At 43.5% G+C, this 20,287-nt stretch overlaps 1 protein-coding gene across 3 annotated transcripts in view; it reads right to left on the reverse strand.

The window, feature by feature from the left end:
• Positions 1-2,749: 2,749 nt before the first annotated feature.
• Positions 2,750-20,287, reverse strand: part of LOC120304715 (putative RNA-binding protein Luc7-like 2) — a 59,127-nt gene continuing 41,589 nt past the window's right edge. For 2 of the 3 annotated variants that reach the window (XM_039335624.1, XM_039335623.1), the window contains 8 exons: positions 15,313-15,411; positions 14,328-14,438; positions 13,319-13,462; positions 12,463-12,639; positions 10,564-10,655; positions 9,960-9,989; positions 6,223-6,414; positions 3,507-4,489 (listed from right to left, as the gene is read on the reverse strand). In XM_039335624.1, coding sequence (XP_039191558.1) covers positions 4,291-4,489; positions 6,223-6,414; positions 9,960-9,989; positions 10,564-10,655; positions 12,463-12,639; positions 13,319-13,462; positions 14,328-14,438; positions 15,313-15,408 — 1,041 coding nt within the window. In that variant the 5' untranslated portion in view covers positions 15,409-15,411 and the 3' untranslated portion in view covers positions 3,507-4,290. Of the gene's footprint in view, positions 4,490-6,222; positions 6,415-9,959; positions 9,990-10,563; positions 10,656-12,462; positions 12,640-13,318; positions 13,463-14,327; positions 14,439-15,312; positions 15,412-20,287 lie in introns of all 3 variants that reach the window. The other variant, XM_039335622.1, reaches the window with a different exon arrangement.

Consider the following 20,287-nt stretch of genomic DNA (forward strand, 5'->3'; position numbering starts at 1 on the left):
GCTTCCCTCCCCGCCAGACACCTGCCGAAGCCGTGCAGGGTAAGATTGCCACCCCTGCCCCCACCCAGATGCCCTCACCTCCCCAAAGTGGTTTTTTAATTAACCTGCCTTTCAGCTGCATTCCGTTTCTCCATTCGCTTCTCAGCCTTCACCATGTGTTTGTGGGACAAAAAAAAAAGTTCCATGAGACTTTTTAACTTCTCGTGAGATCTCACAAGAAGTTAGAAAGTCTCATGGAACTTTTTTTTTTAACCGATAGTCCCACAAACAAGTGGCAAAGGCTGAGAAACTGAGAAACGGAATACAGCTGAAACGCTTGGGGGAGGCGACGGCATCTGGACAGGGGCGGCAACCTTACCCTGCATAGTAGCGGGAGGGTTAACGGCAGCCGTGGGGGGCCAAGGAGCTGCGCAAAGCAGGTGGAGGTCAGGCAGATTGCAGGCGCCACTGGCGGGAGGCCAATTGCAGGCACAAGAGGGACGGCCGCGCAGGGTAGAGGCACTGCCCAGGGCTGGAGGGGTTGCCGGGCAGATTGCGGGTGCCAGTGCGGAGGTCAATCGCAGGTGCGATGGGATAGCCGCGCAGGGCAGAGGCGCTGCCCAGGGCCATAGAAAACCGCCACCGTTCTGGGAGACCTGGCTGTGGTAGTTTTGAGGTAAGCAGGTGCAGGACGTGCGGGGCAGCTCCATCTCCCACCCCCGTCCTAGCTTTTTACTTGTGTGCCTCGCCTCACCTCGTGCAACCAGATGGTGGGACGGAGTCAAAGGCCTTAACTAGGGCTTTTTTAAAGGGGTAGGGCTTATATTAGGTACACATGTAAAAATCAAGCTAGGACTTATTTTTGGGATATGACAGTGGTGGCAAACTTTTTAGAGACCGAGTGCCCAAAGTGCAACCCAAAACCCACTTATATATTGCCGGGCGGGCATGGCTATGGTGGTCATGACAGACTGGGTGAGTGTGGCCAGGGTGGGTGTCACCAGCGTAATGTTGCTCTGGCGGGTGGGGCAGTAGGCAGGAGGGCGTCTTGCTCAGTGGGTGGGGAGCATGGGGGGAAGCTCCTGAGCCCCGCAGCTCTTTCGAGGGGGGAGGAGAGGAGCAGCCTGGAGGGGGGGAGAGACTGAGGGAGCCCAAAGGGTGGCATCCCGGCATGCTCAGCAACGGGCTGGAGAGCCTGGGATGGCAGCAGCCACCCCGAGATGAGCGGTAGGTGAGGTGGGCGCTCCCGATGTCTACAGGGGAAGAAGCCACGAGGAGGCTCCACGCCCAGTCTAGCCCAGTCCCAGCATGGTACGGAAAGCAAGGCAGCAGCCCTATGTACGTCCCCATTTGTGAACGCGACCCTGCCCTGCCAGGCAAGAGGCGCCATGGCATCTTTGACAGAAGAGCGCAGGTGGGCAGCGAAAGGCATGAGGAGCCCCAATTCCAGCACACACCCTCCCCTCTCCTCCCCCCTCAAAAGAGCTGCGGGGCTCAGGAGCCTCCCCCCATGCCCCCTACCCACTGAGCAAGACGCCCTCCTGCCTACTGCCCCACCCGCCAGAGCAACATTACGCTGGTGATGCCAACCCTGGCCACATTCACCCAGTCTGTCATGACCACCATAACCATGCCCACCTGGCGATATCTAAGTGGGTTTTGGGTTGCACTTTGGGCACTCGGTCTCTAAAAAGTTCGCCACCACTGTCATATCCCAAAAATAACTCCTAGCTTGATTTTTACATGTGCACCTAATATAAGCCCTACCCCTTTAAAAAAGCCCTAGTTAAGGACCTGCCCACTCCGTCCCACTATCTGGTTCCATGAGGTGGGGCGAGGCACACAAGTAAAAAGCTAGGACGGGGGTGGGAGATGGAGCTGCCTCACACGCCCTGCACCTGCTCACCTCAAAACTACCACAGCCAGGTCTCCTATGCCTCGATACCTGCCTTGCCTTGCGGGGCAGCACCAACAGCCCACGTGGCTGCCACTGGTCCACTTCTTCTGCGGCTGCTTACCCCCACTCATGTGCGTTGTGCCCCGGCCTCCATTTCACTGGCAGAGGCCTTCAGGAAAGGCCAGTGCAGCCTAGAATGGAGCTCCAGGATGACGCACTCCAGCTTCCATTTCGCCGGCAGAAGCCTTCAGGAAAAGCGGCCACAGAAGAAGTAGGTCGGCAGTGGCCATGCAGGCTCCTTCTGGATGGGCCTGTTATTGCTGCCGCCATAAGCCGAGACAGTGGAAAAGACATCCCCCCAAAATAAGACCTAATGCCTCTTTTGGAGGCAAAAAATATATGACAGAGTCTTATTTTTGGGGAAACATGGTATTTTTGGAAAGAGATGATAAAAAAATTGTCTACCTTTTGCTATTAATTCTACAAAATGATACCTTTACCCAATTATATTGTTAGTGAAAAGTTAACTATTTTGCAGGCTCATTTTCGACAGCAATAATATATTGGATGTATTAGTTTGTAAAATAATTTTTTTAGAGACAATCTATTATTTACTTTTACATATACATTTAGACCAGTGTTTCCCAAACTTGACAATTTTAAGGCATGTGGACTTCAACTCCCAGAATTCCACAGCCAGCGTTGCTGGCTGTGGAATTCTGAGAGTTGAAGTCCTCATGCCTTAAAATTGTCAAGTTTGGGAAACACTGATTTAGACAATGCTGGATTGCGTAATTTTGAAATCAAGTTTGGGAAACACTGATTTAGACAATGCTGGATTGCGTAATTTTGAAATAAGTGCAAGGCACTATATTCTGAGGAAGGGTATGTATCTGTTACTGAAAATAAAACTTTATATCTACATTTTAAAAATTCCAAAAGTATGCATACTTTCATTTTGTAAATTTAAAATGCAACAATAGCCCTGATTAACATATTAGTTAACTATTAAGATTGATCAACTAAGCATTATTTGACAATAATGAATTTTGTACTTGTCATTTCAAAGAATTTTAAAAACAAAACTTGTTGGGATTAGTTAATCATCTAAGGACAGCAAGGAAAGAACAAAGTTAGTTTACAGGTTTCACTGATATAGTTTCTCTTAACTGAGGAAAAAGTTCATCATTACAAAAGCCATTAAACTATAAAAAAAGAAAAGAATCTGAAGCAATTTCAGCTCCAAATTAGATATTAATTTTTTGTGACAAATTAATGGAAGGTAATATATCTACACATACTTGGGTTGTTGAAGTATATTATGCAATGATATATCTGACAATAAATTTCTCTACTCTGTCTAAAATGTCTGTTGGAATGTCAGTGCACAATTCAGTTGTTAAAACTTACCTCCTCAAAGAAAGTTGTATTTCATATGCATAGAAATATGAGTTACATAAAGTATTTTAGACTTAGTAGTACACTCATGAACAAATGTATGAAACATTGCCTTTCAAATAAATATGAGAATAGGTTTCCAGATTTAATTGAAAAACGTAGCAATGTTAGAAGCATGCACTTCAGTTGTTAAGAGGGAGTGGGAACACACAGCTATTTCACTGGACAAAAATTATTTTTGCTTACTTTATTATTGTTTGCTGTATACAATTAAGGATGTGCAGTAAACACACCATAAGAAAAACCCCCAGAAAAATCATTTTGAAAGAAAAAACAAATATATTGAACATAGACCAATTAAATTGTACAAAGATATGGGACTGGCTTTGATTTCAAAGTTTCAAAAAAAATTGAAAGGTGAAATGCAACAGCTGTTTGACTTCCAAGTCTAAATAAAAATAAAATTTAAAAGTTGTCATTTTCTTCAGCACATGTCCCCAACCTAAACATTGCCAAACATGTTCAGTTCTCAAGCAGGAACTGAGAACGCAATCTTCTGGTGGTAATAAAAGCCTGGAACCCACTCAACCTCTTTAAAAATGATTCAGTGCTGCTGTTTGAAAGAATAAAATTAGAAGAGCTTATAAAGTTTTGAAAGCATCCAAAGCAAAGAGCACACTATAGTTTTGTTCACTATAACCTGTATTGGAGAATAAAACATTTAAATCTATTATGTTGGTACATAAACCTGGTATCTTGAAGATAGATCTTTGAAAATATGTCTTACAAGTTTACTGGAAGAGAAGAAAAAAGGAAACTGCTTCACTTATCATCGAGTTATCATCAATGGAAACTGATCCATTCAGACTTCATTATAACCATGTTTATACACTGTACATCTATCCTAGATGGATAAACATTGGAATTGCTCACTGGTGTCCCTTTTAATAACTGTAAACTAAACCACAGTATGCAACTTCATAGGAAGGTAAAGCATCAAGTGAATGTACAGCCAGTTATATCTCTCCTGCTTCACGCTCCTCTGAGCTTCTCCTGTCTTCTGATCTACCATTTGCACTTTCATAAGATCGCTTCTTTTCTTTGCAGTTTCGATCTCTTGGAGACTTTTCTCTGGGGCAACTTTCTTTGTCACATGATGTTCTGTTACGATCTCTGGTTCGTTCTTGATCTCTAGAAGATCTTTCTTTTGATGATCTGAAGAAAAAGTTAATGCATCTGAAAATGTATATTACTTTCATTTGATTTTAACTGTTCATTCAGCTTACCAGAGCATAAAACAGCACAATTATCACTGGGTATCATTTCCAAAACTGGAATGGAAAGAACACAGAGCCTAAGATAATTAGAATAAATATTAAACTGAAATCACTAATTTTATTTTTCAAGAATATAAAAGTTGAGAAAGTCAAATGAGTGCTATCCAGTGTAATTTTCTTAGAGTAATAAAAAGTATGGACGCTATTGCTTAAAGTGTCACCAATGTACAGAATGCTTCAGCTACTACAAATGATGCAAATCCACAGTGCGACAGACTCAACATTTAAGTAACCTGCTTATAAAAATTAAACATTGGAGATCACATCTGAAGCTTTGACTAACTGAATAAACAGACAAAAGATCAAAAGAAAAAATGGGTTTTGAAATGTAATTTCAAGGAAGATGAATGCTGAAAAAATGCCTACGACTTGATGAATTCACCTGAGTCTGGCTTGTAAACAGAAATCAATAAGCACAATCACATAACCAAGTTTAATTCTATCAATTCTTGTAATACTGCAATTTATTTCTATAGTTTTGAAGACCTTCGTTTGTAAAATTACTACTTCAGATATTTAACTTTATTTCCTATTTTAATTAGGTAAATGAAGACTAAAGATATACTGAATATACATTGATACAGCACATTTAAATGAGTTGAAATTATTCAAGACTGAACAAAAAGTCCCAAAATAGAATATAAAACTAAAAATATTTGCTAAATTAAATTTAAAAACGTTACAAACCAAAATCATGCTAGGAAATTGAGGTTTAGACTACACTCATAATCACTTTTTGGTATTGCTTTTGAATTTATTGATGTTATTGGTGTTCCCTTCCAGGTAGATAAATGTAGAATTTTATATTAAACTCTTAAAAAAGAATTTGCCACAAAATATCTACAGATTTTTATTTCAGTCTACAGCTATCTCTCAACCTATGACTGTTTGACAACTGTTCAAAGTTACAATGGCCTCGGAAAAAGGGACTTACACAATGTACTCGCATTTATGGCTGTTGTACCCCCCCTTTGGCCATGTGATTACAATTCAGCACTTGGCCAATCTGCATTTATGATTGGTTGCATTCTTTGGATCATGTGATTGCGATTTGCTACCTTTTTTGTCAATTTCAAGCAAAAGAAAATCCATCAGGGAAGCTGGATTTGCTTAATGACCATATGATTCGTTTAACAACTGCTGTAAAAATTGTTGTAAAATCAGATCCAACTCAATTTATGACTGCACAACTTACAATAAAAATTACCAGTCCCAATAGTGATCTTAAGTCAATGACTATCTGTTTTCTGTTCAGTTTCCTACATTTTTCCAATTTGACCTAGTTTTTTTATTGACAAGTCAGAATGCTTATAGAGTGAGGGTTAAGGGGGTGAATTTGACTCCTGAGATTTCTTCCCACTTCTGAAAACCTTGTGAATCTTCCAAGCATGTTGATTTCCTTGTTTGGTTAAGCTACCCTAAATTTGCACCTGAGTTGACTGTAATTAAAAAAAAACCTTTGAAGTACACTGTTCCAATGCACTTATAATAAACAAAATGGAAAAAAAAAAACCCCAGCTACTGTTGAAGATAGGTAGATGGCTTAGGCCCTAGGTGCAATCTTTTCTGTTCAGAAGCTAACAAAATGCCAACTGCTCATTAAAATATTACCTTTTTTTGGAATTGCGTTCTCTGCTTCCGTCTCTGGAGCTATGCCTGCTCCTATGGTGACTGTGACTACGGCTGCGACTAGTAGAACGAGACCTATGATGTCGCTTTTCACGAGACCTGGAACGGGTTCTTTTCTTTCGTTCACGAGAGGATGACCGAGATCGATGTTTACGGCGATCTCGGGATCTAGATCTGAAAAAAAATTACAGAGAAGAAATCCTCAATAATTCAATTAATCCCTAACAATTCTATTAGGCAAGTCCTACAAGGAAAATATCTTATTGGAGCAATCTCTTTTTACAAGATTTTGAATAGTTTGGAGGCTTCTGGAATATTTTACATGAAATAAGAAGTTATCTAATACTGAAGTTTAAAAAATGTCTTGAAGTGGTGGTCTTTAATGTCTTTAATCAATGGTGGTCGATTAAAAACAAATAAAAACAGTACTCGTTACTTGCCACTGGCAAGACTATGGCAGGTATACCCTACTATTAAGTGGACACGTCATTGAGGAATTTGTAACTTAAAATAAGTCACAAGAAATTAAAATAGAATATATTAGATATACTTTCACTGGTTTAAAACAGTAATCAGTCCAATTAAATAACAGCAACTACCTAATCTTGAGTGATCTTCTACAACTGTTAGCCCAGGCAGCACTTGAAAGAAAGACGCCACCTCCGCTCTGCCACCTGCCTTGCCCGGATGGGCCCAGATTTGGCCTCCAGGACCGCCCTGGAAATGGTGAGGGTCCAGCCCCTGCTGGTCCAGCCTGGCTGGGCGCCCCCCAGTAAACGCATGGGGGTCAATAGTGTCTGGCAGCAGCTGCAGCCCACCAAACCCTCAGCTGGCACACTCTAGGACTCCGCAGCCCACTGCAGTCAATGGGTCAACCCTCGCAAGCAGCAGGTGCAGTGATAGCACCAGGAATGGGGGGGTGGGGGTGGGAGGCATGTAATCCGGCCTGCTGGATGCACCTGCTCCGTCCCACTTTCTGTCTTTGCGCAGCCACTATGGCTGGGATGGGACATGCCTTCCCCCATGCCTGCTACTTAAAGGGCTCCCCTGGTGGTTGCAGCGGGCTGCGGAGCCTCAGTGTGCTGGCCAAGGAGCCAGCGGGCTGCAGCCAGACACCATTGGCTCCCATGCATTCGCCGCCTCTGTGCATGTACCAGGGGTGTGCGGCTGGGCCGGCCCCTCACTGTCTCCCGGGCAGTCCCGGGGGCCAAATCTGGGCCCATCCGGGAAGATGAGGCAAGTGTCCAGTGTGGCGCCACAACGTGCCCCTGCACACTTGGCTCCCGCCGTCCAACCTTGTCCTCCAGCAAGGGCCCCATGAGCTCAAGGGCCAGGCTGGGTGCCCCCTCCTTTTGGCCCAAGAGGGTTGGCGAGGTTCCCAGGATGGATCAAGCCCCGGTGTCCACCCTGGTCCCACTCCCCTCTGTAGGAAACCCCTCAATGAAATCGAGTTTGACACCCCTGCACTAGTACATTAGCTAGTGATACTGCACTGGTTACTACCGTGTTTCTCCTAAAGTAAACCCTACTCAAAAAGTAAGTCCCAGCTGATTTGGGGGGAGGGCTAATATAAGGTCTCCCCCGAAAGTAAGCCCTAGCGTGGGGCAGGGCAAGTAGGCCTAGATCTTCTGTGTGGCTGCCAGAACGCCACCCCTGCTGCCAGCTTGCCAGGGCCCTTCGCCAGTGGCAGCTGGTGGAATCGGCTACCACTGGCCCTGCCTTCTCTGTCCCACCATCTGCTTGCCTGCAGCCGCAACAAACCAAACGCTCTGCAAGCCCCGGCCTCCGCCCGCCCTGCCTGCTGGCCCCACTGCTGCTGGGACATTTCTTGGCCGCGTTGGGTACCGTGCGGCCGCCAAGGGCTGCCCATGCTGCTGGCCTCGCGGGTCTCTTTGCCCTCCTAGCCGTGCTGGTCTGGGCTGCCCTGCTGGGCTATTCCTGCCTGGCGCAGGGCAATTTGGCCCAGAAAAACTGCACCACCCATGCCTCTGCCTTTGGGCTGGTGAATGCTGCCAGCCTGCATGCCTATTTGGTACTGCAGGCACCAGGCTAAGGGCTGAACCTGGAGCTCTTTGGGTCCTGGCAGGCGCTTCACCTCTCATACCGGCTGGGCACTTCTGGCCTCTACCAGCTGCTCCTGCCAGATTGCCTTCTGCCTGGCCGGCGGTTGTCACCGCCACCATGAGCTAAGAAGGCAAAGCAGGTGGCCAGGGGGGTGGAGTTGCTTTCCTCCACCTGCCAGACACCTGCCAAAGCCACGCAGGGAAGGTTGCCACGCCCCCTGCCCAATGCCCTCGCCTCCCCAAGCGTTTTTTACTAATCTGCCTTTCGGCTGCATTGCATTTCTCCTTTTGCTTCTCAGCCTTTGCTGCGTGTTTGTGGGACAAAAAAAAAAAAAGAAAAGTTTAATCAGATTTTCTAAGGTTTTTTTGTCCCACAAACACGCGGTGAAGGCTGAGAAGCGAAAGGAGAAACGCAATGTAGCTGAAAGGCAGGTTAGTAAAAAACGCTTGGAGAGGCGACGGCATCTGGGGGGGGCGTGGCAACCTTACCCTGCGTGGCTTCGGCAGGTGTCTGGCATGTTAAGGGAAGCACCCGCTAGAGCCCGAAGAGTGCCAGGTTCAGATTTAGCCCATTGCCTGCAGCACCGAGTAGTCATGCAGGTGGAGGGCAAAGAGCCCCGCAAGGCCAGCAGCACGGGTAGCCACTTGGCGGCTGCACAGCACCCGACACGGCTGAGAAATGTCCTAGCAGCAGTAAGACCAGCAGGCAGGGTGGGCAGAAGCCGGAGCTCGCCAAGGGTTTGGTTAGTTGCGGCCGCAGGCAAGCAGGCGGTGGGACTGAGAGGTCGGGGCCGGCAGTAGCTGGTTTCACCAGCGGATACTGGTGAAGGGCCCTGGCAGGCCAGCGGGGGGGAACGCTCCAGCGGTCACACGGAAGATATGGGCCGACTCGCCCAGCACCAGGCTCGGCACCCTTTCCACCACCGTCCTCCACAGCCAAACCAGTACCGTACCTGGTCTGCCACCACACTCTTGCTGCCACACAGGCTCCGCCTCACCCCCGCGCGCTTGCGGCCTACTGGTGCCAGTTCCGGCAAAAAGTAAGCCCTCCCTGAAAGTAAAAACTTCTGCTTATTTCAGAGCCTAAAAGAAAGTAAGACTTACTTTCAGGGAAACACGGTAGTTTGCTTCTAGGTTTAATTCATAATGCTGTGTATGACCTTTAATGATTTGAATAGTTTAGATCACAGACACTTTGGGAACTCTTTTCTAAATCTGTTTATGGGCTCTCTGAAATCTGGTGTCAATCTCTATTTTCCAGGAGACAAGAAATGACTTTCTTAGTGGCTGGACCCATAATATGGCACTTCTAGCTCAGGAAGATTAACTGGCACTCCCTCTAAGGCAGTGTTTCTCAACCTTGACAATTTTAAGACATGTGGACTTCAACTCCCAGAATTCCACAGCTAGCCTTGCTGGCTGTGGAATTCTAGGAGTTGAAGTCCACATGTCTTAAAATTGTCAAGGTTGAGATACACTGCTCTAAGGCTTACAGAATTATTTCTCAAGTATTTACTGTATATCACTATCATAGTATTAAAAAAAAATCACAAAACCTTTTTTTCTTTAAAGCAAACCCATTGTGATTTTTTGTACTTTCTTAATGTTTGATAGATATAACTGTTTATATTCACAGAGAAAAAAAGAACATCCAACCTTTTGGGGTTCTTGCTGTGAGAACGAGATCTAAACATAAAAAAAATAAAGATAAGTTTATAGAAATTGCAAATGGAATTATCACCTGCACTATTAAGATGTCTCACAGAACATAACCGGACATTTGTAACAAATTGGGGCTTTACTTATTCAAATGTCTTTAACTATTCAAATAATTTATTCCAGGGAATCTTTTAAAGGGAATAATATATCAAATGGTTTATCTCACATTAATATTGCTATAGATGATATAAAATCTTAATAAACATATTGGTAAATATAAATATGAACATTATTTTAAGACTGATGTGTGTATTTAACATTTATTTATATTTTTATTCAATTTAGAAATTGCCCCTCACAAAGCAATTCACACGCTAATGAAAACATTCAAAAGTCTATGTGCATATTTTACTTCATGAAAGGAAAACATTTTGCATGCTAAAGGCAAAGTTCTGGGGGAACAACAAACTAATATTTAATTTCAGTTTCATTTTTAGCAGCAACTTGAAGCTATGGGATCAATGTCTACTTATGCAAGAATCTTAATTATAAAAGCAAAATCAAAGAACAGACTGTTAGACAATAAGTAATAGAGTTTCACCTTCTTAACTTCTCTCTTTCTTCTTTCTCCCTTTCTTCTCTCCGCTTTAAACGTTCCTGATTTCGTTTCTCTTGCTTGTCAGCCACAACTCTCTAAAATCATTATAAAAATAAAGATAAGAAATTTCAAATATTGAAATATTATATAAACCAGGTGTCTCAACCCCCGGTCCATTATTGGGCCTTGAGCCATTCTGAACTGGCCACAGAAGTGGCAAGCCAGCACAGGGGTGCATCTCCACTTGCACAAGGGCAGGCAAGCATGCACATGTGCTACATTTGTGCAAATGAGGCACACCGCTCACGTGGAAACATCCCCTCTCCACCCTGCTGGTTCACAAAGCCAGGAAGGTTGGGGAACTCTGATATAAACCATTAAGAATATATATTTATGAGACAAAGTTCCTTTTTCTCACCAATTGGCAGCATTATTCTAATCTGATAGCACTGCAGGTTACATATATCATATAAAAAATATACGGAATATGTATACTGTCACAATATTATTGCCAATTACTTTACCATCATTTTTATACATGTTAACTGCACTCACACTCAGGGAATCGTAATGAAAAAATCAAATTAATTTTGGTCCATAGCTACCAAAAATTAAAATCTACCGTAATTTCCGGCATATAAGATGACTTGGCGTATAAGACGACCCCCGACTTCAGAGCCGATTCGCATGCTTTAGAGTTTAGAAAGTAGTCTTATATGCCCGAAAATACGGGTAATCACAGAGAATAACTAAAAGTAGCAGGAAAATAAATGACCATAAATGAAATTGGATGTACTTGTTAGTAATGTCAAAGTCAGGCTATAAAACAACATAATTCTTTTCATAAATATATACTAATAGCTTTGCTAAATCAAAGTAGGGTCATCTTAATCCACCATTTTGTTTCATATTATGGACTCTAAAGTGCTCAGAAGCAATAGATGGACCAGATATACCCTTCCAATCCTCTGCTACTAAGTTTGATTTGAATGATAAGAGAGCATATGATTATGATAATACAATTTGTATTTTGGTTATTTGTTTACATTTACTCTTTCAATCTTTGTAAGGATTATAATTTGCCCAGAACCTTCCCTTTAGCAACTCAAGATAGTACTCCGGTTTCCCATTTTTCCCTACAACTCTTTGAGATTCAATATTGGGAGTAGACTTGAAGGTCTGGTTCTAATCCAACATCCAAGCTCTTTAATTCCACTTCTTGGCTCATAGACATATAATTCAGGGCACACTCTTTAGGTATATCCAAAATGTTCAAATTTTGAAATAGGACATTTTGCACTCAAATATAGTATTTAGAGTGTAAAACCATTGCATATCTTTACTACATATAGTATCTTTCTTAATGCTGACAAATGTGACTCCAGCTAGTGTTAATCATTTTATCAGTAACACAAGTATAGCTGCAAGCCCATCCTCCCAGACCCTATGCTTAGCAAGTTGGCAAACACTTGGGCAGAAAAAAAAACATATATACCCTCATTCAATTGCCAAACACTCTCCAACAGTCACTATCAGCTCTAAAAATGTTCCAGAGCTTGCAGTTGTTTGTTTTTCTGTTCTTTCAATCTGGTCTGAGTACCCAACTCTCTCTCCTCTTTGAAGAGAATACTCAAATGATGATGCAATACTGACAGGCCATGTTATCAACATTATGAATGTAGTATATGTCATCACTTTTGGAACTACACTTCTACACCCCTAGCTTAGTCACAAATGCAAATTTAAGTCCATTTCTTGTTTGAAAGGCAGTAAAGGACTATTTATACTGTTTTGTTTTTGAGGAAGCTCCTCTTTTCCAACTGCATTATATTAATTTCAACAGGACATTACTGAAGTAGTCTGATAATTAACAACTGCTGGAAAAGGGCAATATAAGCTTACCCTTAGTTCTTCAAGCTTTTCTCTTATTTCAATAAAACCCAAGTGCAATTTTCCTCCAAAATGATCAGCAAGTCGCCGGTCATTATCATGTAGGCCAAGATAGGCTGAGCATACTTCACAAACCCGTAGCTTTTGCTGCTGGAAACTGGAAGCAGGCATGGAATTCCGGTACACTTCCTAGAAGATGCATCAAAATATGTCTCTTAAGATATGAACAACCTACATCCTTAATTACAGAATCAACAATAGCTGATTGATTTGGCTCTTTGAATGTGTTATGTGTTTGTTTTCCTGATTAAAATTATTATAAGAGTAATAACTGATATCTGTAAATAAGCAAAATTCTTCTAAACAGAAAAGTTCTTATTCAGGATAGTACAGTAAATATACTGTAAATTGAAGGGATTATAGCAGGCTATTCATCTGTACTATTTTCTCCTCTCTCTCCTTTGAAACAATATTTTATGGTGAATGAAAACCACTGAGTATGTTCCATCTTTTTATGAATGTTTTAATCCTTCTGATACCAAGGAATTTTGCACAGGGATATAATTAGTGATAGTTTACCAGAATCAGATTAAGGGAATATTCTGATGTAGAGGGATTCCTTTCTCTAGATGCTAGGCTTCATAAAGAGAAAGAAGTAGCACAAGTTCATTGTGCCTAATAAAAAACTTGAGATGAGCCACAAATAAATAAAATAAACAGTTGATGTGTGTATGTGTATGTGTATTTACTGACATTTTGAGAACAAAGAATATAGTTTAAATATTCTTTTAGTTATCAATTCCATGAATAAAAAATTGTCCTTCCAGGACTAACTGAAAGAATATACTTTTGTACATAATCAGATTACCTCTGCTTCTCTTTTCTTTGCCCTTGCTTTCTCTACTTCATCCATTACTTTCTGAGACTCTTCCACATTTCCATCAGCTCCAAGTTGTTCAACTTTAGCAAGCAGTTTTCCTATTTCCTCATTTAATTCATGGACTCGTTCAGCCTTTCAGAGAGAAAAGCAATATTTACACTTACTAATATTACTAATGTTCACTATATAGAAGCCATATCAATATAAAGCAATAAGACACTGCAGGATGAAGTGCTTCTGTTCAGCTACCCATTTCTTTTTCCAGGGTACTCTGGTCTATTATGCTATGGATGCTCTCTGCAGATTTTGAACAATAATAAATATAAATGTTTATATATGTTGCTTATAGTACTTGAATATGAAAAAGGAGCAACATTTCAAAATGTTCAATACTGAAAATGAATTAATATTCAATAAATATAACTATGGCATAGGAATTGTTTCATTCCTGCTCATGTTATTTTTTTTAGACAAAAGCATCTTCATATCACTAAGACAGATGGGTAATTAGTGTCCTTCAGAAGTTCAAACTTCAACAGCCCCAGCCAACCAAGTCAGTAGCAATGGACTGAGAGTTGTAATTTCAAGGCACTACAGTGTTTATTCTTACAGACAGGCAAGAAGAAGCTATATTCAACTGCCTCTTCTTATAGACAAGAAAAAATAATAATTTGGAATTTTGCATTCACTGCTACACACCAATATATTCCATTTTTAATTCAATTCAAAAACCCTTGTAATGCACAAATATGTACATGTAGGCATCTATATGTATGCCTACACATACAGTTTTACACAAAACTAAAAATCAAAACCACCAAGTCTTTGCTCAGCTATGAAAAATCTGTGCATATTGTGCATACTGTCTTTTGTTACCCACTAATTTGATATAAAATGGGATGTCCAAAATTCTTCTATATAAATATAATGCTATATATAAAACCAAGTTAGAAGTCCTTAGGGAAAGCCCTGTAGTGAGTGAACATTAAGTACTTACTTTGGCTGCAACTTCAGCACTGATCTCTTCTTGAGTTTCAGCCAATCTTTTCTTTGACACTTCAGTTTTCCTATCACAGTCAGCAATGAATGATTGCAGGTGATCCATCGCCTAAAATATAAATCAGAAAAGTATCATACTGTACTGTAAATAAGCTCAGTAGAATTAAATTATACATATTAAATAATGTATAAATTGCTGGTTTAATTATATTTAATACTTTTCTGGAAGATTGTAAAACAAATAAAATTGAGACCATAGTTATTATATGAATTCTTACTTTCAAGATATTAATCACATCACAAATGTTCATCAAACAGATGAGAACAATCATTTTGAGGAGAGTTGCATATATCACAGATTTAGAACTGGCAAGTTAACAGAAATTAAAATAAAACAAAACTGGGAATGAAGATTTCACATTCTGAAGATTCAAGTTATTCAAATATCCTAAGAAATTAGCTATAATTTGATGGCTGCAGAAAATCTACTGTAAAAATCCAAAGGCTCTGTATTCAACAATGTTTCAACTCCCCTTCTCTGTGTGTGCGTGTATGTGTGTGTACATGTAAAATCTTTACTAAAATTATATGATGCCCGTCTCCCTGATAAGGGACTCTGGACAGCTTTTTATTATAGAAAAGGTTTGTAATTTTTATTGTGCAATCTACTGGCTTTAGCGTGTGCTCCACTTTTTTTCCCTAAGCTAGTTAGAAGAAGTGGGACAGTGTAATAACTACCATGTCACACTAGGAAAATGCATGGCTTCTTCAAGGTACTAAGATCATGTGCAAATCTGAAGCCCTTTATCACTTTAATTTCAAATGAAACACCTTTCTCATTTCAGCTTCAAATAATTGCATACTTTACTAATAACTGTCAGAAATTCTAAATTAATTCTATATTAAATATTCTACAATAATGCACAATTTGACCAGATGTTAGCACTACCAATTCTCTTTCCATTCTTTATAATAGAACATACATCAAGTTCAAAGAAAAAGTCTTGCTCTTTTGATGCAATTTCATAATCTGCTCTTAACGCCAAATCATGCACCTTCAGACATTCTCCAAGATCCATCCTCTGAAACACAAAACAACACAAAAGGGCAATTTTACAAGGAAATACTAAATGGATACAAATTATATTCTTATTTCAATATTGAAATGGTGTACCTATATATTTTAAATTACTATACAAATTTTGTTTAAAAGTGATCAGTCACATCATTAAAAGTCCGCAAGTCTCAGTGACACCATACTGGAACAATAGATCAGTATACTTAAATAAAAAATAAAGCAATCTTAGCAGAATTTCTTCCTCCTAGGAAGAAAGAACTTTCCTTTCAGTTCTTGCATATTTCTCGTACAAGCTAGTATACTTAACAAATCAAGTTTGTTAAGGGAAACATACATAATGCCCATTGTACTACTTTTTTCAATTTCAGATATGGATTGCCATTGTGTTCTCCCTAGGGCTGAAACAGTGTGATTGGGTCTGTGAACTAGAATTCATGATCCTGGTGTTTTAGTTGCTACACCAAACTGGTTCTCTATTGTATTACTTTAGGTCCAATTAAAAACAAGGTTTGAATATATGTCCTTTCATAAGAACAAATGGACTAGCATGGAGCTTGAGCCAGGAGGCTATTTGGTCTGGAGCATGGGTCGGCAACCTGCGGCTCCGGAGCCACATGCGGTTCTTTGAGCCACCTCCTACGGCTCCAGAGCCTGCTCCGCCATTTGCAGAGAGAGACAGAGAGTCACTTGCACTTCCCTTCCCTTCTCTCTCTCATGGGACTTGCCCCCTCGCAGGGCTGATTGGCCCTGCGCCCGGATGCCTCGCCTCCTGGAGGAGGGCAGCCAGGAAATCCCTTTCCTGGCTCAGTCCGAGGCGTACGTGGCCAGGGAGCTGCGTGGGGAAGCTTTGGGATCCCCCCCAGGGAGCGTCCCACCGAACCCTCCGCTAGCATGGGAGGCTCCAGTGTCGCCGGTGGACAGAGCTGACTGGTCGGCAGGCCATTGGAGCGATTCCGGCCCGAACACGCCGGCGGCGCAGAAGGTAGATGGCCCAGGGAACGATGCCATCGCTGGCCTCCGCCCCAGCTGGGACTCCACGCTGCCCAGGCTCGCCCTCTGCTCATGGGATGTAGCCATGGCGCTGCTGGGGGGGCTAGTGCCACGACAGGCCGTCCCTGGGCGGCATTGGCATTGGTGAGCGCTGCTCTGGGGTGCCCGGGCGGCGTAGCAGAGGAGGGCACGGGGGCGGTAGCAGCGGCAGGCAGGATGCACAGCGTGTTGGGCAAAAGGCTCTCTAGGCTCGTTGGCCTACTGGTGACGCAGCCCCATCTGGGCGGCCATGACGCGTGGCCACTCTTGTGGCCCTTCAGCCATGAGAGCACGCCGTGGTTACAGCAACGCGTGCACTTGGGGAAGGGCGCCCGGGCCGGTTGAGCCAACGGGCTGCCCATGTACAGGTACGGGGAGCCGTAGCTGTTCATAGCACCCTCTCACCGCAGCCGCTAGATCTGCCTCACTCGCGCCAGGGCCATGCTCAGCCAAACGCGGCGGCGTTTCCCTGGCTCTCTTGGCACCGAACCAAGCGCTGAACTCGCCCTCAGCTTAAGTGCAAGTTGGCTGATGGCTCCCTCGCCCGCCTTCTCCACCTCTCAGGCTGATCTGCAGTGCCCTGGGCGCCTTTCAGCGCCTTCTGCTACCTCCTGCCTCCCTCCCCACCCCTTCAGCGCCAGCTGCCCACTCGCCCACCCTCCCAGCTCGAGAGCAGAGGCCCTGACCATCTTTTAGGCTGGCCGACCCGGCATTCCCATGACGACGTGGGGCGGAGCAGGGCTGGCGAGAGAGACGCACCTTCCCGGCCCGGTGCAAATGCCTGGAGTCCAGGTGGGCATGGAGATCGGGAGGGGGAGAGGCCAGCTGGACACTCTTGTGGAGTCCCACCTAGCTCTGGTACTGCCTGTGCTATGCCAGCCATCCCCAGTGCTGCCCAACTGAGCGCCCGCAGGGTCCAGATCAGGCCGGCTCAGACAGGGCATGGGGGGGCGCAGAGAAGCTGCCCCCAAGTGCTAGGGCGGAGGAGGGGACCCCAGTCATTCTCCAGAGTCCCAGTATGTCTTGCTGGGCATGGACCTTATAAGCTTGTTCACCAGGATCCTGACTGGAAGAGGGGAGGTCCCAGGCCGGGCTTGCTCTCTGCCTCTCTCTCTCTCTCTCTCTGAGCACGATTGCAAGCTTGCTGCCTGCCCAGAGGGGAGAGCTTAATAGGGGCGTGGGGGGGGGCGCTTAGCCACCGTTCTGGTTGCTGCGCCTGGGCGCCGGGACTGCTACCCGCTTCGTGGCAGCAGCATCACCTTCCATGCTGGTCCCATCGCAAGCTAGGCACGTCCCCGCACGCTCACAGGAAGGATGGAAAAAGGGGTGGCAGTGCCGGTGTTGGGGTGGGGGGAGGGAATGGGGGAGGAAGAAGGGATCCATGGGGGTATGGAGTGTGGGAGGAAGAGTCAGAATCCAAGATGCTCAAATCTGGGTGGTCTCCTAGTAAACGCGCGCCAAAGAAGTGAGGGGAGAAGGAAAAGAGGAAGAGAAACAGCGGGTGGGGGGGAAGCGCCCCGTTTCTTCTTCTTCTGATGCAAACTCTGCTGAAGTTAGAATTGGGGGGGATGAGGAGGAAGAGGGGTGATTGACAAACTGCCAGCCAATCTCTTTGGGGGAGGGGATGCAGGATGGAGAGGAGGGCAGCTTGCCTTGGAGAGGGAGAGAAGAGAGACAAACCCTTTTGACGTCTAAAATGAAAATAACACTGCATATATCTTTTACCTTTAGAGTGTGTGTGTGTGCGTCTGTGTGTGTGTGTATGTAAAAAAGGATATATGCAGTTATCTTCATTTTAGATATCAAAAGGGTTTTGCGGCTCCTAGCGTTTTGTTTTTGGTGGGAAACGGGTGCAAGTGGCTCTTTCAGTGTTTTGGGTTGCCTACCCCTGGTCTGGAGCATGATGCAAAGGATGTCTGTTTTTACTGTCTGTGATCATTAAATTTGAGGAGCAACCATGTATGTTCTATTAATATATAAATAACATTACAAAGGTTTACAGTTTAAAGTGGCTGGTACCATAACTTGGGCAGGGGAGAAATGAAATGCAAATTTTATATTTTATAATATGATTTAAAACTTATACATTTAGCTCTCATAAAAATCTGAAGCAATTATTTATTAAATTTATATATCGCTTCTCTCAACAATACAGTGGGGCAAAAAAGTATTTAGTCAGCCACCAATTGTGCAAGTTCTCCCACTTAAAAAGATGAGAGGCCTGTAATTGTCATCATAGGTAGACCTCAACTATGAGAGACAAAATGAGAAAACAAATCCAGACAATCACATTGTCTGATTTGGAAAGAATTTATTTGCAAATTATGGTGGAAAATAAGTATTTGGTCACCTATAAACAAGCAAGATTTCTGGCTCTCACACACCTGTAACTTCTTCTTTAAGAGGCTCCTCTGTCCTCCACTCATTACCTGTATTAATGGCACCTGTTTGAACTTGTTATCAGTATAAAACACACTTGTCCACAACCTCAAACACTCCAAACTCCACTATGGTGAAGACCAAAGAGCTGTCGAAGGACACTAGAAACAAAATTGTAGACCTGCACCAAGCTGGGAAGACTGAATCTGCAATAGGCAAGCAGCTTAGTGTGAAAAAATCAACTGTGGGAGCAATAATTAGAAAATGGAAGACATACAAGACCACTGATAATCTCCCTCGATCTGGGGCTCCACGCAAGATCTCACCCCGTGGGGTCAACATGATCACAAGAACAGTGAGCAAAAATCCCAGAACCACACGGGGGGACCTAGTAAATGACCTGCAGAGAGCTGGGACCAACATAACAAAGGCAACCATCAGTAACACACTATGCCGCCAGGGACTCAGATCCTGCAGTGCCAGACGTGTCCCCCTGCTTAAGCCAGTACATGTCCGGGCCCGTCTGAAGTTTACTAGAGAGCATTTGGATGATCCAGAAGAGGATTGGGAGAATGCTCTATGGTAAGATGAAACCAAAGTAGAACTGTTTGGTAGAAACACAACTTGTTGTGTTTGGAGGAGAGAGAATGCGAGTTGCATCCAAAGAACACCATACCTACTGTGAAGCATGGGGGTGGCAACATCATGCTTTGGGGCTGTTTCTCTGGAAAGGGACCAGGACGACTGATCCGTGTACAGGGAAGAATGAATGGGGCCATGTATCATGAGATTTTGAGTGCAAACCTCCTTCCATCAGCAGGGGCATTGAAGATGAAACGTGGCTGGGTCTTTCAGCATGACAATGATCCCAAACACACTGCCCAGGCAATGAAGGAGTGGCTTCATAAGAAGCATTTCAAGGTCCTGGAGTGGCCTAGCCAGTCTCCAGATCTCAACCCCATAGAAAACCTTTGGAGGGAGTTGAAAGTCCGTGTTGCCCAGCGACAGCCACAAAACATCACTGCTGTAGAGGAGATCTGCATGGAGGAATGGGCCAACATACCAGCAACAGTGTGTGCCAACCTTGTGAAGACTTACAGAAAACATTTCACCTCTGTCATTGCCAACGAAGGATATATAACAAAGTATTGAGATGAACTTTTGATATTGACCAAATATTTGTTTTCCACCATAATTTGCAAATAAATTCTTTCCAAATCAGACAATGTGACGATTGTCTGGATTTGTTTTCTCATTTTGTCTCTCATAGTTGAAGTCTACCTATAATGACAATTACAGGCCTCTCTCATCTTTTTAAGTGGGAGAAGTTGCACAATTGGTGGCTGACTAAATACTTTTTTGCCCCACTGTAAGGTGATTTTGGGTGGCTATATACAGAACACCACAGATGAAGCACACTGTATTTCTCTTCTCTCTTTCAAAACTCTTTTCAGCAACTACGTTACCTGATC

The sequence above is a fragment of the Crotalus tigris genome, unplaced genomic scaffold (assembly GCF_016545835.1).
Source record: "Crotalus tigris isolate CLP2741 ecotype Arizona unplaced genomic scaffold, ASM1654583v1 scf7180000017644.4837335, whole genome shotgun sequence".
Lineage (NCBI taxonomy): Eukaryota > Metazoa > Chordata > Lepidosauria > Squamata > Viperidae > Crotalus > Crotalus tigris.